At 37.4% G+C, this 26,436-nt stretch overlaps 1 protein-coding gene across 1 annotated transcript; it reads right to left on the bottom strand.

Annotated features, from left to right (window-relative positions):
* Positions 1-5,652: 5,652 nt before the first annotated feature.
* On the bottom strand, positions 5,653-10,460 carry elB (zinc finger protein elbow B). The gene is made up of 2 exons (XM_028315302.1): positions 10,189-10,460; positions 5,653-7,642 (listed from the first exon to the last, which is right to left on the bottom strand). The coding sequence occupies exons 1-2, from the start codon at positions 10,246-10,248 to the stop codon at positions 6,440-6,442; spliced, it is 1,263 nt and encodes a 420-aa protein (XP_028171103.1). The 5' UTR covers positions 10,249-10,460; the 3' UTR covers positions 5,653-6,439.
* Positions 10,461-26,436: the final 15,976 nt, after the last annotated feature.

Here is a 26,436-nt window from a genome sequence, read left to right on the forward strand (position 1 = left end):
GAAATTGGAAATCCAAGATCAGACACATCATCATCATTTCAGCCACAGGACGTCCACTGCTGAATATAAGCCTCCCCCAGTGACTACCACATCGCATCACCCACAAGGTGGACCGACGACCTGATAAAGGTAGCAGGGAGGCGCTGAATGCAGGCCGCTCCCAACCGTGCGATTTGGAAACATATGACACATACTACATAGATAAAAAAAATTGTTTCAATATAATTTATTCTGACAAAAATACCATGCAAGTCTGCTTCTTACAACAGACTCCATTGGCATTCAAAGCTATCAAATTTGCTTAAAGCTGTAAAAAATCCGTAAAATATCCTATATCTACATTTTAACTACCCAATTGCATTGCTAATTATGAGTATAAAATGAAGTTCCTTAGCTTCAGTCATTTTTCTCGCGTAGTGTCATGGCGCGGCAAGATCAAAGGCGGCGGCGCGTTTGAAGCGGCGGCGGGCGTAAACGACGCGAGGCGAATGGCTAGTCCTTCTCAAGTTCTCAGTTGTAACTGCATTTCAAAGTGTTCCTCTGAATTTTAAAACAAACTAATAAAATTGACGTAAAGGCGGCTCTCTGGCTGCCTGGCGTTTTGAATGATTTAAACGCGTACATAACTTATGGAGACAGATTCAGAATTTAGATACGTAAGAGTATTTAGAATTGATAACTACTTCTGATCGTGCTACCTAAATCTGTTTTTATATTTTATTTACATTATCCTTTACATCTCTATCTGTGGGGACCTTTAGGTGGTTATGAAGTGTTATTAATTGTAAAATAAGTAAATTCAAATTCATTTATTCACAGAAATACACGTCCATTAGATGATTGTAAATAATCAATTTCGTTACAGTGTACCTTGCCATGACTGGCATGTAAAACCCTGGTCTACCAAATATATTTAAATAAATTACGAATATCTTACTATTTTTTTTACCGTCCTTTGTTAAAGGTATTTTATCAATGTTGATTTTCAGGCGAACAATGTATGGATACAAAACATAATATGCTTTATTGATATTTATGATCTTATCATATTACCATGTTATTGAAATAAGCTTCACAAAAAGCTCGAATGACGGGCAGTTCTTGACTGACACTAATTGGCATTTAATCTCGATGGAAATCTGTCGAACAGAATTTAAAGAGTTGAACACATTAGCTGCGAGAATATTTTAATATGTTTACTTAGCCTCAATGCTTTCATTGATTTCATTTCATTTTGTCAAACAACTGGCTTGACGATGATTCGCCTTTGGTGAGCATGTTAAATCGTCAATTAAAATACTGTGATAGACGCTTATGACGGGGGGCTGCGGTCTCCTATAAACGCCATAGGACGCGTCTCAATGCTTCCAAGACAAGAAATGTACTGTTGTGATTTCTTTCAAACTTGCGTTGACGTTGGCGCATGGACGTCGAAGGAACGTTTGATTCTGAAGTAGGCCACGTATAGCGTTTAATAGGAGACCGTGTCTCATTGAGTCTGATACCAGGTTATGTCTTCAGTTGCTTCAACGATAGAAAAAGCTATGGCCCACTCCAGCTCTGCGTTTTATTTTTTGTATTGTAGTGTAAGAGCGTGGCATATTTATTAAGAAGTAGGTATAATCCTTTTCGTGGCAGATTCGACTTCGTTGCGTCTCTACGTCTGGCATCCACACTCACGCCCGTATTCACAAACGATGCTTGCTTAAGTGAAGGAGCAAATCGAACGCACAGCGTTGAATAGAGCTCTTTGATTGGTTCATATAACACCCTGTGCGTTCACGCGGTCTGTGAGACCTCATAGTAATGTTTGTAAATCCCGTATTCGTCAGCATCTTATTACAGCTGTAATATGTGCAATTTTGCAAATAAAATTACCAGTAATCTTATATTTTATGTTGTCGACTGTTCGATAATTTGTCTAGAGGCACAGAACATGCCTTTTTGAGAAGAAAAACCCACGTGATAATTCAAGACAATGCCAAAGTGAATGGACTGAATATGATTTTACAAAACCGACAATTCGATTTAATAACCCAATTAATACTTGTGTCCCATTTCAACTCGCATGTAGTTAATTGTAAATAGCAATTAAAATAATTTCTCGTACAGAAACAATTACAGAACATACCTTGTACGTTTTTTAATACAGCTATTTACGATTGCATATACAAGATATAAATACAGTCATAAATCACTGGTATTTATTAACACTGCAGTACACGCGCCCCTTTTTTTACACGAATACACGCGCGGCCTACTCTGGTAAGCCAATTTAAAATCACTGTAAATCAGTTTGTAAGCAATTTATGAATAAAATAATTATGTAAATGATAAAAGTGTTTATTATAGTTATTTTATTATCAAAGTTTCTTTATATAACTATTTGGGATCAAACATTATAAATAGATTTAAAAGTTGTAAATTTTTTGGACCAAAATTGCACTCTGAGACCAATGTTAACAAAAAAAATTTACTGAAAAAATATGATTAGATTTTTATCTTTCATAGTATTCATTACTTTCTACGGCCTGGTACACTGTGTAAATCCATTTGCTGCAAGTCTTTTATAATTTTTTTGTCGAGTGATTTCAGGCTTTTGAGTAAACCCGCAGTTTGGACGGCAAATTTTAGAAAAGTGCGCAGACTCTAGCGACCCAAGCTTTACTGGCTTACTGACAAATTTAGTAAACGAGGCTTTCCTGGAATGCCAGCTCTCTGGCGCAAGTTTTCAAAAAGTTATAGCGTAAAATGTTACCCTGGTCTACTATAGTAGTCCGCGCGTGTACTCTAGTGTTAATAATTACGTATGTAAATTAACAATAGTTAATGATGATTGCTAGCTATAAATCGTGTATGGGTTTTTAGATAAATAACAATTAATGGTCACACCTATGCCAATAAATCCACACATCGATTTCAAATTGATTAGATAAATATTTATTTAATGCTGAACGAATCGGACTTTTGACCTTTACATTCTCTTTTATGTGTTTTTTACAACATAATATATTGTTGAGGAAATTAGTTATTTTTTTTACTAATGAGCTTTTTTTAATAATGAAGGTAATTTGACATGATCAATAAATATTTCTTCTAGACTTCTACGTTCCTTTTTCTAAAATGCTTTTTCCGCTACCACTTTTGCCATCTTCATCAAAAAGAGAGGACAAGTCATGAAGTTTGAGAATTTCTACTAACTATATTATTACGACATTTATGTCATGTTCTTATTTAAATTATGTTTTTCTAAACGTCAGTGCACAAAGCATTTGATTCAATTAAGTATTTTACTATCGCTGTAAGTTCTAAACCCGTCACTTTACTGCACAAGTGAAGGCCAATATAAAGTCTTTAAATGACAAACGCTCGCAACTGCTAACAGTAAGCACCCCTTTTAAAACGCATTATGAATTGCACGATAGTTCACTATCAATCTGCGATTATATTACCAGTATTCAGTGAGACACATGTTCTCTGAAATATAAGATACGAGTATATTTAAAGACCTAACGTGCGATGCGACTAAGCGTGGAGATTATGGCAAAACCCTCCACTATAGTGGAGGAGGCTCATAGTCCAGCAGTGGACTGTAAAGGGCTGTTGATGATGATGATATTTAAAGACCGCTTCGATACGTTGCCGACAAATGTATATCATTCGAGTGTTAACTAGAAAATAATATAGCAGACTTGATTGGATGTAGTCGATTATAAAATCTATACTAATAGGTATTGTAAAGCTGAAGAGTTTCTTTGTTTGCTTGAACGCGTTAATCTCATGAGCTAGATTTGAAAAATTATTTTTGTGTTGCATAGCCCATTTTTTAAGGATGGCTTTAGGTTATATTATAAAATCACTCTATAGTCAATAGGGGCGGAGTAGTAAAGAAAAATGTTGCAAAAACAGGAAATATTATTCAAACTATTTTCACACGTACAAAGTGGCGGGCACAGCTAGTTATTAAATAAAATGATAACCTGAAAACAATTACCTATAATGAGCTACATCTCGATAATGTGGTGGTAATATTCTGCGAATTTATGTTTAAAAGTAATTAAAAGATATTGCTATTAATGTTGAAAGGAAACAACAAGGAATGTGGCAATGAAAAAAGGCAATGACAAATCATTAGTAATTAGGTACTACGAACGTTTTTGTGTATGGTCCAACCAAATAATTTACACCGCCCACACAATATAATATATGGACTAACAAGAAGAATCTATAGGTACATTAAATTCATGCCTTTTATTTGTAACTAGCGGCCGCCCGCGACTTCGTTCGCGTGAACCCCGTTTTACCCCCTTAGGGAAGAAGTTTCGAGTTTTTTTAGGGGTTTCCCGGTAATTAATCGAACTTTTATCGCCGTAAAAACCATCCTTGGACTTCAACAAACATTTAAAAAAAAGAATTGGTAAAATTAGTCTAGGCGTTGTTGAGTTATGCGCTTACCAACACATTTTGCGATTCATTTTTATATTATAGATAGGTAGTACCTAATACTTTTTCTGGTTTATTGATCTTTTTTACTAAGTAGTTAAGCTTTTTTTTTGGTTGCAAAATGTAATTTGTCAAAAATTATAATAAAAATAAACTTTTTTAAAAACAAGCTTTTATTCTGAATTTCGAAAGTTTGTATCGCGCATGGAATTTATTCCTCTTTTTCTCTGTTTGCGCTACAAGCTTTCGAAATTCAGAATAAAAGCTTGTTTTTAAAAAAGTTTATTTTTATTATAATTTTATTTTACACTTTTTAGTTATATCTTAATCTCAGGACCCTGGACGTTATCTAACACTAAAGTGCTCGAAAAGACAAATCCAACGAACCCAAACTCGATGAGTTTCCGCCGTTTTGTTTAGGAGTTCCTATGGCCACCTCCCGACTCCATCATCAGACCAGCTCAATGGTACCATAATATTGCATTGTCATCAGACTTACACATGTATGCAAAATTTCAGCTCAATAGGAAACCGGGAAGTGGGTCAATTTTAAGTTGCAAGATTTGACGACAGACACCAGACATGTGAAAGTAATAAAAAGCTTGTAATTTTGTCGTGTGTTCATATCAATTTATGTTATTGATTTTGTATTTATCTTAAGCCAGTGCTTACAAACATCTTTGTGGTATTATATCTTCAAAGAAAACTCATATGAAAAGTTATTCTCAGAATTATATTATTGAGTGTTGAAAAAAGAATAATTCAAAAGCTTTCGCATTTCAAGAAAGCTTTCGCAGTGTAGATCGCGCACTGAGTTTTTATAATAATTTTATCATTGTTTGTGGAATTTCACTACCGAAATACGTTGATATTAAAGAAACCACTTGCAGACCTCGAACCTGCAAACGCTACTTTTTTCTAAAGCTCTAAGTGCCAAAGTGCCAACTAGTCCGGTGCTTTATTATGCTGTGAACTTACTGCGTTCACCTTAGTTGCGGCAATATCTCAACGGTAGTAAATGTGCGAGGCTTGATGTATGAAGACAGAAAGACAGACAAATTACTCATAATTTATCGCCGTAGAAGCGACTGCTAATTACGCGCCGGCTCACACTCAAGAAAAATTACAGCCCGTCGTGAACCCGCGACAAAATGATTGCACATAATCACCACCTGAACTTGAAAAATGAAAAGAAATAAAAAGCAAGACTCAAATTAAATATTTACGTATATTTTTCATCGTCTTATGCTCTTTATAACAACAATTATGTCAACAGATACTTGCAATACAGTGTTTCATACACACACAGCGTACACTCGGGTAGTGTTTACATTATGCATTATTATGATTTGTTTAGTGATATCATTAAAATTATTTCTCACGTAAAATAAAGTGTCTGCTATCTTTAAAATGTAATATTAAACGTGCCTGAGATTCTTCTAAGATCAATAGAAAGTTGCATTATCTAAAGTTAAACAATGAATTACTAAACTGCGGTAACATTTGTGTTGTTCATGAATTCGCGCGGAGGCTTCAGTCGAGTAATCCTAATATACAAAGATATGTGATCGATCAGAGTCACAAAGTTATAGTAAAATACATCGATTATTAAAAAAATACAAACACAATTTAACAATCCTCACTAGATAATTATTTGCAACAACTTAAATTAGAAATTATTTAAATTACAATCTACAGATTTGGTACATAAAAATTTCGTTAGTCTAACTAGAAAATTAAAATCCGCCGACGCGGACTGACCAAGCTGAAAGGAGAGCTCACAGTATCAGTGCATTATCATAATTATATTGAGTTAGAGATCACAGCTGTCGCTGCCCCGCGGGGCACAATCTTTCGTCCGTCGATGATATGATCCGACTAGAAACCCGAAGAACACTACATTATATTTACACACTCTTCGGTTCTGAAAGTCCTTTTGGCATGGGCGTTAGCGATCGGCGCCCCCCTTCTTTGTTGTGTGGAGCGCCGACGGTCCTCAAGGGTGCAGAGGCCGTGGTCCGAATAGCGGGTACGAGGGGAAGTACGCCGCCAGGGACGGGTGAGGCGGCAGAGGGAACGGCAGCGGCGGCGACGACACCAGGTGGGACGGCTTGCTGTACGGGTGGAACCGCGGCGTCAGCGGAGACAGCGGCGGCGTCGGGTAGGTTCGCTGCAGCAGCGGGTGAGTCGCGCTGAGCATCGATAGACTTGGGCTCGACTCACCGCTCGCCGTGTGAGACCTCAAGTGTTGCAGCAGCTCCTCCGACGATGAAAATCGCTTGCCACAGTACGCTGAATCACCAGCCATCCAACTGCAGACGAAAGGCAGCTGCGAGGCCGCGGCTAAAGCGGCTAGCTGAGCGTGAGCATATGCCGCGGCGGCCGGGTGGCCAGTCGGCAGCGGGAAAGGCGTTTTGGCGTGATCACACTGCGCGCATCCCGCGGGACACACGGCAGACTTGAGCAAATGTGAACTAAGAGAGCAGCCAGTGCAGTAGGGATCTCTGCAGATGCCCAGATCACTGGGAGCTTTCATTCTCGCATACGCAAGGTACGGGTTCAGTCCATTTTTCAGCGCATGATGTTGCGCTGCCATCAAACTGCTCGTCATCAAATCCATTGGTAAAGGAAAGCCGGATGGCGGTAGACCACCGAGAAACGCGGATGAGGTGACAGGTACACTTGGTTTGAAGCTCGATTCTTTGGTATCTGCACTGGACGATAAAGAGGTGGGTGTGAACGGTAACTTTGACGCTGAGGAGCTGCTAGTCGAGTCAGAGTTTGATTTCGCTGGAACCGGAGAACCATGTAGCGGACTAGAGCGTTCGTCTGACTTCTCTGACGGCGTTTTTCGGTGAGCAGGTGGTGGCGTTCTTTGAGAGGAGGAGCTTTGATTGCTGCTGCAGCGAGCTTGAACAGGCGTGTTAGAGGCACTTCCTTTCGAAGATAGCGGCGTCTTCGAATGGGCGTTCACAGACGCCCTGTCTTCTGGAGTTCTAGTCTTTTCTCTCGCAGTTAGGCACGATTCGTAAGGCTTGAAGCTGGGCTTGTTGTCCGGGACGTGTATCACGGGGGACTTGTCCTCGTACTTCTTGCTGGCTTTCTCAGCAGCGGAGATGAGTTTGGGGTTGGGCGTGTCGGAGCCGATGGCGCTGCAGGTTTGCGCTAGTAGCGCCAGCGGGCTCTTTTTCGCGTCGAGCTGTAACAAAGAGAGGCAGTCTATGAAATGAAACGTCGGGTCGAGGTTGCGAGTGACGGGCGCACAAAGGGCCCGCGGGAGGGAGGCGGGCTCCAATCACGCGGCCGACGCGCTATTATCCGCGCGTCTGCCAGCCGTCGGCTCCGCTTGACATTTCACTCGACTCCCGCATGATATAATCTCGCAGTGAAAAGGGCAATTTGTGCCGCTGAATTTGCGGCGTGCCTGAACTTGCCCCGCGTTCAAAAATCAAAAATCAAAAATATTTATTCAGTTTAGACTACAAGTGGCACTTATGAACGTCAATAGAAAATAATAAAAAAAGAAAAAGGTAGCCCTTATGGGGCACTTTACATGTCTCCTTATCTTTTGGGCCCCACCAGCGCTTCGAGACAAACATATGGCAAGTGCTGAGAAGAAACGCCGGAACAAACGTTGTCACGTCACGTCTATTATCGCGGGACCGGCTCGCTATCCGACGGGAATATTCACTCCGTATTTTAACCAGTTTGATTGTCGTTGATCGTAAATAGAATCTAATTGGACTTCTAATTGGTACGACGTGTGTGACGGGCGGCGATTGAAGAAAAAATGCAACATATTATGCATGTTTGTAATTAGCAACATTAACTGAGCGTGTGTTTACGTAAATAAATGTTTTTACAAACTTGAATGTAATTAGTTCAATTTATGTATTACAAAGAACGCGTTTGTATTTTACCTGCATCGCAAAATATCTGCGGAATTAATTGGATACGGTTTTTTAATTATGTTTTGTTTTTTTTCTTAAGCTCTTTAATTTCTGGTCATTAGGCTCAATGTTGATCACAATCCGAGGGGTGTTAATGTATAGTTTTATGTTAATGAAGAGAGTTTGAATAAATTACGAAAATATTTTTAATGTATTCAGAAATTTCGAAAACTAATGAAATTTTAGCATAACAAGTTGCCATTTAAGACAAGCCAAATATTTCGTTTGTAATATTTCACCCAGACGAGCTCCTTTGATAAACGGTTATTAATCAAGTGAAATGAAATCTCATTATTCACTGAAACGAGTATAATAAATCTTCTCTACGGTTATTGCTCGGATAGGTATAATAATAAACTTTTGAGTCATTAACAATTATTTTAATATTGGAGAGACCTCGTCACAGTCCGTTACTCGGAAAGTAAGGATTTTGTTTTTTAATTAATTACTTTAATCTTATAAAAATGTTTTGAAAACATCAAATAGAAAGGATCAAGATGGTTTAGACTTCAAAAGTAAATTCAAAACATCAACAACATATTCTTTGAAACAGTGGAATAAGTACTTATCAAGATTTACTTATTTTTTATGTAAAATGAGTAAATTGATCCATTTATTTCATGAAAATTATTTAATGTTAATGTAAACTATCCATAACGTTTATTAATTAAACTTGTTAGCAGAGCTTTATTTCACTTATGTATCAACTTATTTCTTTCAACAAATAATCATAAAACCAAAGCTTAGCTTTTAAAGTTGCAGCGAAAGCATTGTGCGAGTGCGAACGACTTGTTTTCAAAATTTTCAGGAAGTTTTTCTTTACAAAATTATACAAGTGTGTTTGAATACTGAATAAGTTTTATCAACAATCAACCAAAGTTATTTAGATATTTTTTTGAGAATGAAATGTTTTATCCAGCGACAAAAAACAACATCAAGAAAATGAAACAAAAGTAAGGTTCATCCATTTTTAAGGTGCCAAAATGTCCGCAGAAGACAAAATTCTATTAATATTTGTTTACAAAAACTCATTTCTCCAATTTTGTTTTCCAGAAGTTGCTATAATAATATTCTTTATCGGTTTTAAAAAGGCGTAACTATAATCGCATTCGCAGAATTAGGTCAAGCCAATTGAGTTTTATGACTGTTGGAAAATTATAAGCCGCCGACAGAGCGGTCTGTTATTAGCAGTTACCTTAATGATTCTAAATTATGTCTAACAATGTACTACAAATCGCTATAACTCGCGTTTCCGATTGAGCGGTAATTCGATTGAACTCCGCGAACATCTTGATTGGTTCATAATTAATGAAAAATCAGTTGCGGCGCTTGGTTTTTTTCTAAAATGTTAGTTTTAGTTGATTGATGAGCTTTTGTTTTTTTGAAGCACCGCCTTTAAGTTAGTTTTGATCTATTGGAAGTTATATTTATTTATGATGCTAATGCTCTATCGTTTTAAAGATCAAGGCGGCTTAAACTTGAAAGACTAAAGTTTCAAAAGTTTTTATGAAAAATTGCGTAAGAATTTTTTACTAATTATCGGTTATGGTATTTTAACTATTTGTAAATGGCTTTATTTGTAATTTGGATCAGTTACATTTGTTAGCGAATTCAAATATGTGTGCATTTTTTTACAAACAAAACGCTATGAAGTGAATTCCAACTACGGGGCAGTTCGGCTTATTGTCCGCTACAACAAATAATGGCGCTTAATATTCCCGCGATGTTTTCAGGAAGGATTTTATCACAGCGGGCGCAAACTAAACAAGGATCAAAGCTATTTGTTATCACTCACCGTTGTCGGAAGCGGCGACAGGTAATCCGGTCTCAAGTACTGGTTGCTTGACGTGAGCATGGTGCTCCACAATCCGTTATCCTTTTCCAGCTTAACAAAAATTAATCACACACTAAGTTCACACTTCACAAAATTCCAGGGTCGTGTCATCCATGTATCACTCGCGGGACTGAGGGACGTGCGGTGCCGGCGGCGTGCGGCGTGCGACTGAGACTGGCAGCCGGTTCCCCCCTCCCCTTGTCACTCGTCGCCGCGCCATTTTTGCATTTTGTGTACTTTGCGGGAGCTTTGCCGTCTTATCCCCACCGCGGGCTTCCGTCTCGCTCGCGCGAAAAATTACCGCTTACCGCGCTTGACGAAAGCGCGCATAAAATATGCAGCGCGCAGTCAAAGCCTGCAGATGCATAGTCGGGAAATTGAATAGCGGACGGCAATAATTTTGTGAGCGTCACCGCGTGGGCCGAGGTGATGTGGGTCATAATGTCCTTCGTTCTCGTTTTATGTCTCATTTCGTGTATGTTTGTGAAGCTTTATTGATGGACCGTAAACAGTATGATTTGTTTGACGGGTGGGAGATGGAATCGTTTAGTTGGAAGATGTTATAAAATAGGATTGTGTAAGATAATAAATTTTATCAAACTTGGAAAATATTGTTATAAATGATGACGCGTTACCATAATCTATTTGCTTGTTTACAAAATGACGATCTGCCTAAGTCCGGCAAAGAGACTAATCTCTACCCAAAATCTCGCTAGATGTCATGATTGATTTGTTATGTTTCTGTACGAAGCAGTAGGTGTAAATCAAAATACAGACTCTTTAGTCAAGGCGACTTGCTTCTTCAAAGTTCCAAAACTTTCCTACAAAATAACTCCCGAGTTATTAATTTTTATTATATTTACGAAGCCAAAAAATAACACAATAGTTAATCGCTAAACAAATAACAAAAAGTAAAACCCAATTGTTGTTTGCTTAAGCGTTTGAAATGATAATTTCATAATAGCAAAACTTCTAAAGGTCCTTTGCGTAACCCACAGGTAGATATAATATTTGCTTTAAAAATTGTAGAGTTTTTATGGCCATAGACCACCGGCTAAGTTTACAATACTCTATTGTTTACACTTTCATCATTTGTACAGCAAATCAGCTTTACTCATTGAATTTTTAATCTTAATGCTTTTTAATTTTTTAACTAAACTTTAATCTTTGAACCTTTTTGTTAAATCTGAATGCGTAATAAAGTTATAATCGTTTTACGTTCTTTTGTCTGGGAACAGGAAAAAAGATTTTAACGCTTTAAAATCTTAAGTCTCGGGTAATACCGATTGCAATTTTATTCTATTGTTTACTTGAGGCTTACTGATAAGATAATACTTCAAAATAGCTCTAGGGTATTTTGAAAATAAAGCTTCTTAATTAGTTTTTTTTTAAGTATAATTAAGTAGGGGTTGTATAGCTTTAAGAGCTAGAAAAAAGGTTTTAACTTAGTACGAGCTTCATAGATATAAGTTTTAGCTATAATGGTAAAATTTAATAGGCTGTGAACCCCATTTTGGGCAGGCTTTATTAAATGTGAAAAATATACCACAGTGTAAAAAATATGCCAGTGCTTTTAAATGTAGAGCTTACAAACAAACATAATATTTTCAGTCTGATCATTTACTTCCTTATTTTCCTTGTGTAGTAATTTATATGTAACCAATCATGAACATAAAAGAGCCATGTTCATGATTAATTTCGCTACAAAACCCAAACTCTTGAAGTAAATAACTAAAACAATAATGATAAAAAATAGAAATAATAATAGGCATTATTATTTTGGTTAAATGCAGTAGCAATCTTATGCCACCTTATTTAGAAACCACCCAAAGACCGTGACGTGGCTATTTTCATAAACCGTGATGGCCAAACTTAATAGCACGTATTGCTTATCAATTTACTCCCCAATCTTAACAACTAAGTAATAAGACCGAAATTCCAACGACCGATTCAATTACTCACACAGACGGAACCCTAATATTGAGTGACGTTGCATTTTGAGATACGGAACTGAAGTGAACGGACGATGCGAGCCTTTGATATAATTATGTCAATTAATAACGTACTCTAGGTGCTGTGCGGATTTGGAGGCGGTTGCGTCATCGTCTAAAGGGGGGGGGGGGTATTAGTGGATGTCTTGGCTAGTTAGTCGTGGTGAATTAGATGTCTTGATTGCGCCCGTTTGTAGTTAGGAATTAGTCTTTGCGGCACTTGTCGCCGAATCAAGAGGCATATAAAAGTCATAGAAGATTTTCATACGTTTGCAGAGCTTTTAAAAGTAAAATTATACCCATGAAAGAATATAAGCTTCAACTCTATAAAGCACTCAATATAAAATCCATGGAAATAAGAAGTCAAATATCATATTCTATGTGCCTTCAAAAATAGCACAATAATTACAATACAAAACCCCACATCGTAGCGCCGTAGCCGTATGTAGAGTATACCGAACAGATACAAGATAAACACTGCGAAAAATATATTAAATATTATTTAAAGCATCTATGTTCCTATGACACTTGTCTATGTTCCTTATCATTGCGCTAATATTTGACCCCAACGAGATTCGAACCCATTTAATAGCTACCTCTTCCGAAACTTGCTTATTCCAACAACACCAAAGTTTCGTGACTAAAAGGGAGCGGGTCCAAAAAGAGTAGGAGTTGAGCTCGATTCGTCATTCCGGGCACACTAGAGCCGTCAAAAAAGGTAATTGGTGCCGCGTCAGCGTCACCGGCGGCAAAGGGCGGCCGCCGTTTGACGCCAATAGGGCTGGCGATCGTTTTCTAATAATGTAAACAAAGTTTTTAAATAAATTATGGTAGGTTATGTAAAAGTTTATCTAAACTTTTTTACAAAAACTTCTTTAAATGAGCATTATAGGACGTCTGAAATATTGAAAGTTCTCAATGCAGCTTTTCGTCATTCCGGGCACACTAGAGCCGTCAAAAAAGGTAATTGGTGCCGCGTCAGCGTCACCGGCGGCAAAGGGCGGCCGCCGTTTGACGCCAATAGGGCTGGCGATCACTTTCTAATAATGAAAACAAAGTTTATTTTTACATTATTAGAAAATCGGCAAGACTTGAAGCGAGATCAAACGCGATAGAGGACTGTTATGGACGCCCTCAGCCTCATCTAGGGGACATAGGAGCTCAAGTCAAGTAAGTCAAAATAAAGTTTTTAAATTAACTATGATTAGTTATGTAATGGTTTATCTTGTCTTTTTTACAAAAACTAAACGAACACATCGGAAATATTGAAAATTTGTCAATGCAGACGAAGCTTTTCGTCATTCCGGGCACACTAGAGCCGTCAAAAAAGGTAATTGTTGCCGCGTTAGCGTCACCGGCGGCAGAGGGCGGCCGCTGTTTGACGCCAATAGGGCTGGCGATCACTTTCTAATAATGTAAACAAAGTTTTTAAATAAATTATGGTGGGTTATGTAATAGTTTATCTAAACTTTTTTACAAAAACTTCTTTAAATGAGCATCTTAGGACGTCTAAAATATTGAAAGCTCTCAATGCAGATTTTCGTCATTCCGGGCACACTGGAGCCGTCAAAAAAGGTAATTGGTGCCGCGTCAGCGTTACCGGCGGCAAAAGGGCGGCCGCTGTTTGACGCCAATAGGGCTGGCGATCACTTTCTAATACTGTAAATAAAGTTTTTTACATTATTAGAAAATCGGCAAGACTTGAAGCGAGATCAAACGCGATAGAGGACTGTTGTGGACGCCCTCAGACTCATCTAGGGCACGTAGGAGCTCAAGTCAAGTAAGTCAAAATAAAGTTTTTAAAAGTTTTTAAATTAACTATGATTAGTTATGTAATGGTTTATCTTGTCCTTTTTACAAAAACTAATATTGAAAAGTTGTCAATGCAGGCAAAGCTTTTCGTCATTCCGAGCACACTAGAGCCGTCAAAAAAGGTAATTGGTGCCGCGTCAGCGTCACTGGCGGCCGCCGTTTGACGCCAATAGGGCTGGCGATCACTTTCTAATAAGTTAAATAAAGTTTTACATTATTAGAATATCACCAAGACTTAAAGCGAGATCAAACGCGAAGCTCAAGAACAAACGTGAGACCCCATCTAAAGAACATAGGAGCTTAAGTCAATAAAGTCAAAATAAAGTTTTTTTTAAATCAATTATTTGAGGTTATGTAAAGGTTTATCTTCATACAAAAACTGCTCTAAACAAACACATCTGAAATATTGAAAAATTCTCAACGCAGGCAAAGCTTTTCGTCATTCCGAGCACACTAGAGCCGTCAAAAAAGGCAATTGGTGCCGCGTCAGCGTCATAGGCGGCTCTGTTTGACACCGATAGGGCTGGCGAACACTTTTTAATAATGTCAGCAAACATGGTGCATATTATAAAACCGATATAGGCGATGTCATTATCGATTCCTTCGGCAAAAACTTCACACACAACCTTTTGATTTTACATATTTCTCTATTTGTTTTCTTTTGACCAGCACAATACCAAAATGTATCATCATCATCATTCCACTGCAGGAAGAACACGACCCTCTACAATTTAAAAGAGGCAAATAAAGAATTTGGGCACATAAAAGAAATTATGAAAGTTTAGGGTTGGGCAGGATTGGTTTGACAATAAAGTCAAATTAAATAAACTTGCTAACTTGTAAAATTAAAGCTAAAGTGCTTAATAATTCAGTGGCAGCCCTAGAGCCGCCATCTTGCACACCGCATCGACACTCGCATTGTTTGCGCGATGATTTGTCAACTCATTGTTTGGCTTTTTGTGTGTTCATCACAATATGGGAGATTGTCGGCGACCGTGGAAATGACTGTTGAGTGTTCAAGTGCGGGGAAAGTGCGGTTTAACTTTCGTTGGGTTTAATTTTAATTACTATTTATTCATATTTAAAAGGTGTTAAGTTCACGAAAATGATCTTAGGCTGGGTTGCACCATCTTACTTTAACTTTAACAAACGTCAAAAGTTTTGGAAGTCCATACAATTCTGAAAGTCATCGATAAAACGAATATTGTAAAGCTAACGAAATAATGAAAGGAAATGCTTTGGTCAACTATCAAGATTTATGGACAAGTGGAGTTAAAAGCCATAAGTACAAGAAATTTTCAGCGTCCACAGATTTGTAGATTGCACTGTAATCGATTTTCATCAAAGTCTGTCCAGAGATTAGGCGTGAAAACTTAAGTCAAATCAAATCAAATTTAAAAAAATATTCAGTTTAGACCACAAGTGGCACTTATGAACTTCAAAATATAGTAAATAATAAAAAAAAGAAAAGGTAGCCCTTATGGGGCACTTTACATGTCTCCTTATCTTTTGGGCCCTACCAGCGCTAAGAAACAAACACTTTCAATATTTATAAAGGTAAGTTCTGAACTCTAGCTCTACATTCTTAGGCTGGGTTGCACCATCTTACTATAACTTTAACAAACGTCAAAAATCTGTCAAACTCCATACAAAAACACCGGTTATCGTTAATGTTAGGTGGTGGAACTCAGCCTTAGAGCGGTGAAAGCTTAAAACAAACAAACGCGCAGTTTGGCAAGCGGAGCGAGCGGTGATTCGCGCTTAGCTTAACTAAGATAAGGCGTCAGGTTGTTAGCATAACCGGCGCTAATGAGGGATTAGCTGTGTGCTTGAGATTAAAGACAGTTACAAAAACTTAGATCGGGGAGTGGCTTTGGAGCAGCTTAAGTATTTATGTTAAAAAATTAGCTGTCATATATTTATAATTTTAAGCGTTGCAATGTCTATTTTAATAGTACGTATCAATCTAGCTAGAGTCTGAGGCCTGTCTGTCTTTGGCTTCTTAGATATTTAATTTAAGAAAAACATAATCAAAAATTCCATGCGCACAGAATGCGCTGGCGTTCTAGTGATGACTCGTCGTAGATATCAGAGTAAAAGTGAACTCATGAACTTAATTAGTTACACGGTGTAAGCAAAAACAGTAATCCCTATTTCAAAGTCATAGTTTAGTAACTTTTGTTGAAACCAAAATCTTCGAAAAAGTCCACGGAGTAACACTTTTTTTAGGGTGAGCAGATGAATGGTTTTCTTGAAAAATTTGTATAAAATTTCCATCTAGATATTTTATAATAAAATAATATAATAATTGCATGCTCGTGATCATATTACACATTTTATCTTTTTAGATGATTAAATTACTTATGTAACAGACTACTTTGAGTACTTAATCATGCTCTCATTAGCTCTTTAATACCTAATTACTGGCACTCTTCAAACAAATTGAAACAAAAAAGCATCTATTTAGTTGCTTCGATGAGTACACACGACTTTGTTTCTTAATTATCTTGTATTATGTGCTGCAATCGCAATTATGTTGTACGATAGATCTGTAATTACGTTGTCAGCGTTATTACATAGTGGTTGTACTATGACGACTAGATTCTTGAGTGATGTTCCGATCGGCAAACGGCTGAGAGTTAATTGTACGCATAACGTGTCCTTTTATGGATAGTAATGCTACATTTTTTTAGTTATTTGTTTACGATAATAGAGTCGATTTATATCTGAAGACATTATATGCAAATATGGTTTTTTTCTTAGAGTTTTGACATCTTTACTGGCTGATGGCGTAGATTTCTGTTGTTGTGATGTTTTGTAGAGTATTTTTACATACGTCTAGGACTATAAAGAGTCAAATTTCAAGAGTCAAGTCAATATTGCATGAGAAAGAAGTAATAAATTAACACCACAGTTTTTTTTCTTAAAATTCAAACTCTACCGTTTTACTCTTTCAATTTTTCCCACAGCTTAACGATACCCTTTCTTGTACAATACTGACTTCTTATCGCAATTTTCTATCTTATGCTTATATTCGGAAACCTATCTTTTCTTGGGGTTGAATCGAGTTTTGGGCGTCGTTTTAGAACTTTACAGCAAATTTGATGCCTGGCTTAGACATACCCACTGACAGAATGTTTGTTTTCTTGAGAACATATGCATCGTAATAAAGCGCTGCAGCGCTCCAGACGCGGGTGACAGCGCTATCTGCGGAAGTCGCGCGACTTGCTTTCAGACGTCTTGAGGCGCACGTAGAAAGATAATAGACAAGGCATAACAAAGATTTTTCAATCTTGAAGATGACATTTTTATTGTAGTTAGTTTACGTCAGTCAGCTAGTCTAGCGACTATTGTGATGAGCTCACTTTACACAAGCTTACTTGGAGAAGATAACAGGGATAACCTACCTATTTTAAATTTGATTTTTGTTTGTTTGTTAGTGAGTGTTATTGAGATACACATGCAATAGTAGCTAGTGGAGTACTCCAATTGCAGTGCAGTGATTTAGTTTGTGAATTATGATGATTGTAATTGATGCGATAAATAAGATAGTTACTTTTTTACTCAAACTATTTTTACACAAAGACTGCCGGACTTCTTTGTATGTTTATGTGTGGTAAGTCAATGAGAACAAAAGTGAGGCAGAGCTACAGTGGCATTTTTATTTACTGAACAGATTGGCTTTTCAATCTTTTATAGCGTGACCTTCCCCAGATGCCTGTTCACCGTTCCTTGAAGGCTTTGGGGTTGTATGAATAAGGGAACTATGTCAGGGAAATCCAGTCCTTGGCTATAGTTTAGCTGTTACTAAGGTAAGCATAGCACATGGCCAATAGTGAGGTGCATGGGGCATACGAAGTAAATAGCATGTTTTTGAATAACATCACTAATTTTGTAAAAGTTTAAGGGAAAAAGTCTTGAAGGAACCACGGTGTTGTCTTTCGGAGCCTATTTTCCTACCAGATGATAGAAAGTGCAGGACTACTTTAAACTGAAACTGTTTTGGCCTCTGTTGGCAGATAGTAAATTAAATTAGTATTTCGAGCATATTATAATTCTTATTACTAACGGAACTAGTAAACTGAGTAACTGATTAAAGTAGAACTGAAACCTAAAACTTGCATCTTACCCGCAAGTTTCCTCAGTTACTCCGTGACCACGGCGCTTGCAACAGTGCCGAAATATCGGAAACTCAAAATTAAGGTACATGGTAGCAATACCGTAATAATAATTATGATAGTGATCATGAAAATTTAAAACAACATTATTATAATAGTGTAATTTCTTTCTATTGTTGAGTCTATAAATCATCAGATGCCTATTCATTTGTACCTTCAAGCCTTTGCAACTTTGACACAGAATGAATAAAATATTTTTTTTAAGCAAATAATAAACGTGTCAGTTTCTCTCCCTTGCTGGGTCTATGTTCCAGCGGCGGCGGCTGCGCTAAGTGGCTGTCGGCCTCGCGATGTATTTGCTCAGCGGCCGATAGCGTCCTTGTTCCTGAATAATGCCGGGATCAAAGGAAATGGAGTATCTGGCGGAGATCGAGTGCTTTATTCCAGACCTAGGTGTCATAACTAACGAGTGATTTGTGGCTTGACGGCCGTAATGCTGTGAAGTGCTGTGAGGATGTGGATTGTTTGTGCGTAGATGATTTGGATGGAAATATTTTGCCTTTTAAGAAGAGTTGATAGCTCGATATATTACAGCTTAAAGGCTATAAACTGGTTTGATGTTTTAATAAAAGAACCAAATTGGTTTTTAGCCATCTTGTGATATGAAAACCAAATTATTATTATTATACTTAGAAAATATTCACCCTAGTCTAGTCAGTCATTTTAAAGCTTTTCAGTTCAAGGACTTGCGTCAGTACAACAGTGCCTGTAAAAAGGAAAATTGGACATGGTCAAATTCAAATTGTTTATTGCATGTCACATAGGTAATGTTGATTTGGTAAAGTTTATATTTTAATAGAAGGTGATAACGTTCATTTATTACAGTTTGCTGAAGTTTTTAATATTTCAACATACTTTTTTTACCAACGGATGACATAAAATTTCGTAAAAATTCCTGAAAACCACTTTTTACTATCCTACACGAGTAACATGGCATATCCTTCAGCTCATTAATTAAGCGTCGCGGCTAATTAGCGCGCTTAAATCAGCCGCCGGCGCGGCATATTAATCGCCAGGGTTGTCAGCTCGCAGATTTATGCGGATAATTCTGTAGGGCTGCCACACCATTGTACTATTTGAGGGGGTTTTCAAAGATGAAGTAATTATAGCTATAAATTAAACATTATGATCATTAGACACATGCTCAGCTATTAGTTGATGCTGAATGTATGCCTCACTCAACAATTTTGCAAGCGGTCCTCCGCGGTTCAGAATATTTCTGTCTTGATTAGTAATAATCATAAAGAAACTTAAGAGTTATCTACTAAGTAGAACTCATTCTGCTAACACAAATAATGATTCTACGAAAGCCTTATACAATGTATCAAAGCCGTGTTTAATTAATGTATGTGAGTGAACGCAAAAAACAGTTTTCAAAATGTTAAGATTGCCTATGAAAATGTACGTAAAACCTCGCTTCTGAACTCGCACGTTAAAAACCTTCATTCTTTACACAGCAACTCCCGACAAGTCCCTTCAACCTGTCTTTCGCAAAGCCCTGAGCTTTCGCAACAGGCAAGCAAGTGACAGCCCTGCGGCCGCTGAAAACTGAATGTTCCCGCGCGATTTATGGTGTCCCGCAGCGTGTTAACAAATTTATCGGCGTGTTCCGATTTCTATTTCTGATTGACTATTTCTGTGGGGGGTGCCGTTGGCTGTTTCGAGAGGGGGGGACGTTTTAGAAGTTTCGGTAAAATCTATATAGTTAATCCTCCAGTTTAACTGTCTTTGACTAGCTTTTTTGATAATGTTTGCTAAATATTTCAAGTCATTATTATTGTTCTTAACAAAAACTAAGTACACTGCTCAATCAGTTGAGGATAACTGGCCTTAAATTCAGTTATAGTTGTTGCAATTCACGAAGGCGAGTGAGCTTTACATATGTGGTGGCTCGATACTATTCGTTTTTCAAAAGTTTTGATAGACATTCCACTATCGTTGTGTGCATGTACGTACACGTATACACACAAGTAAAGTTCAGTCGCCTTCGTGAGTTGCAAGAACTATAATACGAGATATGCCCCACACACAATAACAAGGAAAGTCAAAAAAAGCTTGTAAAAAGCTTTCCTTTAATTTTTTCAACGTGTGTGTTAAATCAACTGAGGTCACAAATGAAGTGTCTTTTACGAGTTTTGAGGATTTTATTCTGTAGTTCAGGGAATTGTTGAATAGGGAACATGTGTATAGAATGCAGTCTGACCTTGTATAGTGTGGGTTGACTTGAGCGTCTGAAATATGGTTTAATCATAATGTGTTTTCTGAAGCCCAATTCATATTCGGAGAGTCTAGGATACACGTCATAATAATCATGTATCGTTCTATAGATTTTCGAAGATAAGCCCACATATTTGTATTCTAAAATCAACAATAGGATTATATCGTGGCGCACTTCCTAAGCTGGCTAGTAAGTCTGGTTTTCACCTCACAAAATCATTTATAAAAGATATGGTTATTTTGTATAGCTCCTAACTCCTAGTAGGGTTTGTTGATATCTGGTCTTTAATGCAAAATCTAAGCTGACGTCACACTTAAAGCCAAAGGCCGGTTCATCCGACCAGCTGAACCATAATCCTCTAAACCAATTACCAGCCCTTTGGCCTTCCACGTCTATATTGGCACCGGCCGCTTCCGCAGCGTGATGGATCACCCGGGTGATTTATACCGGTCTCACCCGGCCCCTATTTATGCACTTATTGTGAAGGAAAAGCGATCATAATTCATAACAGGGAAGGGCGATGTGATGAGCGAAAGAGTGTTTGTGAATTTCTGCGTTTTTGGACTGTTTAAAAATTTGGCGAATTTGTGAATCTTTTGGATTTTGAAGTAAACGTTAGTAGTGTAAGATTCAAAATGGATTGTGAAATTTTGGACTTATCGTTTAGGATCTAAACGATATAAGTTGCATAACAACAACATAACATAATACTTAAATTCAGAGTAGATTGATAATTAAAATCAAGTTATTTAAAAACAAGTTACAGCATACAATGAATAGATAAATACGAAAGCTTTTTGCGATTTCCCGAATCGAATTTCAACTTTATCTACATACAAAAGATGTAGAATTAAAAAATCACGAAATTACGACTATCGTGGTGAATTGTTTATAGTAATTTTACAAACTTTTCTTGTTACTTATACAGTATTAATCGTTTATGACTTACACCACACGAGTAAGACAGGCTCGAAGAATTAGCCGAAAAGATAATCAATCATAAAGAATTAACGCCGTGCCTACCGTCGTGGATGGCTTCTTTTGAACTGCCGGGCATTAGCGGGTTACCGCAGGCGTACTGCTAGTGCGAATTCGGTTATGATAGCCTTAGAGCCAAAGCACACGATACGCTGGAGCGTTGCACTATTACTAGTGCGAATTCGGTTACGAAGTTAACCGCAAAAGTGCGGTTGCAGTCACAATGACCCCGGTAGTGCGCTTTTTTGGGTTGTAAGACTGAGTATGCGTTTTGACCTCAAATTACACCTGGTAAGTGATGATGAGGTCTAAAATGGAACACGCTTACTCAATGAATACCTATTTCATCAACAATCATGTTTTAAGATACACACAGGTAAAAGACTGAAGAGACAGACGATGGAAACTCCATTCTCTTGCAGTCAATACAAATGAATGAGAAAATGCCATAATTATGATTATCATGCTTATACCGAATTTGCTGTCAATGTAATGGAACTAACAAAAGCGAATCAACTACATAGGTATCGACTAAATCGAAAATATCCCTAAGCTTTTTAAGAGCGTTGTCACATTTTTCATGCAGAAATCGAGAATTTGGCAGATTTCGAAATGATTTTAGTCATATAATTTATTGTTATAGCTTCTTTTGACTTATATCATCGTAATTATCATACGTTTTTACGGAATGTCTATTGACAAAATCTCGTTTAAATTGGATTTTTGCCTACGAAAACAGCGAATTTCGAAAGCCCGATTTCCAGGTAACTCGCGAAGGCACAACTTTGAACTAATATTACAACAAATTATTTGCTAAGTTAGAAGATAAAATGTATTCATTAGAATAAGCATACCCTGAAGAAGAAAGTGTATTGAGAAAATTTNAATAGGTAAATTATACATTATTTCTTTATTATTATGTATGATGTACTGTCTTAGGTACGATACAACTACGGATTAAGATCGTTTAGTCGACGCAGCGTTGAAATTGTACAGATAAATGCAGTTTGCGCACTCACTACGCGACGTCAAGCAATAAAAACCTAAAATTCGAACGCCAACTTTTTGCTACAACGCTCTTAACTGAATTCAGGTAGAGTACATACTGTTTTTAAATTTTGTTTTAAATTTAAGAAATTATTTAACATCTTGTCTAAAGGGGATGATATCGATCCACTACTAACAAGACCACATAACCTTCTCAACGAACTGTGACTTAGCAAGACTGTTACTAAAAAATCTTAGCCATTCCCGCATGTATGGGCTTATAAACAAAGACGTTCGCCCCTAATAAGCAATTAGGGCGGGCGCACACGAGGCAATAACGCGACGCCATCGCGCGTAATGAAACAACGCTCACATCTTGTCGCGTGACGCGTGCGTCAAATTGCGGTCAGGGGATGTATAACGTGTGTGCAAAGACATTTCTAGTAGAAGAATTAAAAAAAAATACAGCATATCTGCAACTGATAAGGCATCATAGACGACATTCCGTAAGTTCATGAAAATTTTCTCTGAAAAAAGGTATTTCTTTACATGGTGACGACTTTTTACGCTTGGTGGTGGTGACATGTGGAAAACCTCGCTATTATGTAAAATTCCATAAACACTTAAATAAAGACAGCTGCATAATATGCAGCATATAATGTACATACAATATTATTAATGTCCATTGATTACCCTAATATTGGCAAAGGCGTGACCAACCAGTAAAAATCAGTGGAGAAAAATGCTTCAAAACTTCTTTCATTTAGGCAATAATTACAGCAGATGCATTGAGTCGTTTGATGGAGTCCTACATAAGTACTCGTACTACCTTATCCGTAGTTATAAAAGACGATGTGAAAAGTAGAGAAAAAAGCCTTGACAAAAGTGCTGTTTTATAGTTAGTACTATTACAGCGTTTATACAGTCGTATCTAAAACTAAATTATAAAATATCTTTTAAAAATCGAACTGCCTAAGATTGAAAAATAGTTCTGTTTTGTCTTAGAGATAGAGTCAGACAAGATTCACTCGTCGTCTGACAACTCAACCAGTCCCCATCACCACACGCAATACCCCCGAAAGAGAGCAAGTGGACAAAATGTCAGCATTAACGGGACGCCTCGACAGTCGGAGATATGACTGCGAAAATTAAAAAGGAAATCCCGGATTATTTCGCTTTCCCGCAGGAACTTACACGTCGGGGCGGGAAGTAGGGATGGGCAGAAGTAAGTGGTATTTTCACGGAATTTTGTTTAGTTGATTCAAGAAGATATAAGATATAAATAAAATGAAATTAGTTGACAATTTGAACATAGATAATTTGAAATCATGTTTAAAAATATAAATATGTACTTCTTAAAAGCTATGAAAGTATTATAAGCTCAGCAGTCAGATTTTCCCACTTAGGCATTTAATCCAGTTACTGCTGTCTATTTTATTGACGTCGTCGGTCTATCGAGCTAGAAGGCGTCCTAAACACTACTTATCTATTTATTTAATATTTAATGCCAAATACATTGGAACATAAGGCGAACATAATGCACTAAAGCATTCTCAACCACCTCACCTTCGGTTTAAGCAGAAAAAATATGTTTGGCGGTACTAGAAAGCAAAGAAAAAACTACTTGTCTAAACTAAAACCCATTTCCCTTCCCTTATTCTTTTCACGGAATATCTATACTAGATCAATACTTTTCACGGAATTTCATAGATACTGATTTAGTATTGATATAGGGGAAAAATGCCTAATTTTTTCGAAATAAAAACAGCGCTTTTCTAATTAATTGAGTGACTAGTTGGTAAACGTAGAGCAAGAGAGAAAAGTTTGCCCTTTCTCTTTAGTATACAATACTTTACATTACCTGTGCTGATAGCAGTAATTTACTAAACAGGTGCAAAAATTTCCTATAGCAAAACAAACTTGCAGTCTCAATAAAGGCTGGACAATAACAACAAGCGGCTTTGTACCAATAATAGACCAAGAGCTAGTGAACGCCAGACCTACGTCATTTTATAAAAGCTGAAAGTTTGTCAGCGTATGCTCCCAATATAGGATATAATGTTGGTGAATTATGAAGTTTGGGGTCATGGTGGCTTTGGGAGCTACCCTAAAAAAACTGTCTAGCAAGGAGTTGGAATTTTCAAAACTGTCTTGCTGTTGGGGAAAATACTTCTAATTATTGTCCAAATATTATACATAAAAATCAGATTTAATGGTAAAACGTTAGTAGAATTACAGTCTATTGAATATACAGAAAAAGCCACAGTAAAAGTTAGACTTACGTTATACCATAAAGTCTGATTTTTATGTATAATATTTGGGCAATAATTAGAAGTATTTTCCCCAGCAGCCAGACAGTTTTGACAGTTCCAACTCCTTGCCAGACAGTTTTTTTAGGGTAGCTCCCAAAGCCACCATTGCTGTAGGTCTGGCGTTCACTAGCTCTTAGTCTATAATGACATGTTGTCTTGTTGTCAGCCACAACACGTCAACTTTGTCAAAGCGAGCGTTGTTAATACGTATATTTAAGACAGTTTACATCAACAATGCGGACCGTTACTCGAAGACTTGTTTCGCAACCATAAAATATCGTGTATTAATGCCTTTCGACGGGGCAGGTATAGTCAGACTGATTATCAATACTGGCTTATAGTCAGGACTCTTTCTTTATGCTTGACCATGACACATGCTTGTGATGGATTTGGGAAGGAATCAAGAATTTAGTCACTGAATAATGATTTTTAAATAAATATCCTTGGAAATTTTACACTGCGCCCATCTTTTGTAACAAGACTTGTTAGTTGTTTTTCTAATTAAAAGTAATTCGATGATATAATATTTTTAATTTTCGTGTTCCGGTGAGTACATCGTTCGTTCGTTCGTCCGTTTCAGCCGAAAGACGTACTGCTGGACAAAGGCCTCCCCCAAGGATTTCCACAAAGAAGGGTCCTACGCCGCTCGCATCCAGGCACCTCCCGTGACCTTCACCAGATCTTCGGTCCACTTAGTGGGAGGCCTGCCCACGCTCCGTCTTCCGGCTGGTGGGTGAGTACATAATACATAATGTAACTCAATCATAAATGTCGTATGCTCTATACTCTGGTCTCACCAGAGTCTTTCTATTTTAATTGGACGATGAATAACAACTTTCAGAATGCAAATTTTTAAACTTGAAGGTAGAGAAAAAATACTTCCATATTTATACACCCGAGTGTACAAAATGACCCCCTGCGCTAGCGCAGTGAAGTCATAATAAGTGTAATCCGTCCAAGTGTTCAATGCGCGTAATTTGTTTGGTGGAACATATCATTTTACGGTCGGCTTGGTGGATTTTAATAATATAATGTCTTGTTCTGAGCCAGGGGGAACAAGGGTCTAGTCGGCTGAAGTCGTGACGGGTTAAGTTTTAATGTGAGTACAAAATGTAAGACTGGTTGCTAAGAAATTGCTTTACAAGAAAACGTGCTGTATTTTGTTTTTAAATATTGGGTTGAAGTCTAACGTATGAGGTGTTAAGTTGATATTATTTTGTAAAGTAGCCCCATTTCTTATCACTTAGGCTGAGTTGCACCAACTAACTTTGACCGTAACTGTCACGATATCTTTTGCTTTTTGTATGGAGTTTGACAGATTTTTGACGTTAGTCAAAGTTTAAAGTAAGATGGTGCAACCCAGCCTTAAAGTAGTGATCAAAACCCATAGTAACTGATAAGTGCCATCTTTGATTTTAGACAAATATCTACCTACTTCTTCTTCTAAATCGCCACTTCACCATTGACTGAAGCTTAATTCTGAGCTTAATAAGGCTACCTATTCAGCATGCCTTCAAAGTTCAAAGCTACGCAATCTTCAGCAGATTTTACTTAAACCTAAATAGGTAGCTCTTATTTAACTGGATGGTGAATCAGACCTTGCTTATTATCATCAGGAAACCATCTACAAATATCCTTAGTTATTCTGTTCAAACCGCTGTACAAGCCAACGGCCTTCTGTTCTATGGCAGATAGCAACAAACCCATTGCCAATTCATCCGCCTATTAACGAA

The sequence above is a fragment of the Ostrinia furnacalis genome, unplaced genomic scaffold (genome assembly GCF_004193835.3).
Source record: "Ostrinia furnacalis isolate ACB-3 unplaced genomic scaffold, ASM419383v2 OfSCF5082, whole genome shotgun sequence".
NCBI lineage: Eukaryota > Metazoa > Arthropoda > Insecta > Lepidoptera > Crambidae > Ostrinia > Ostrinia furnacalis.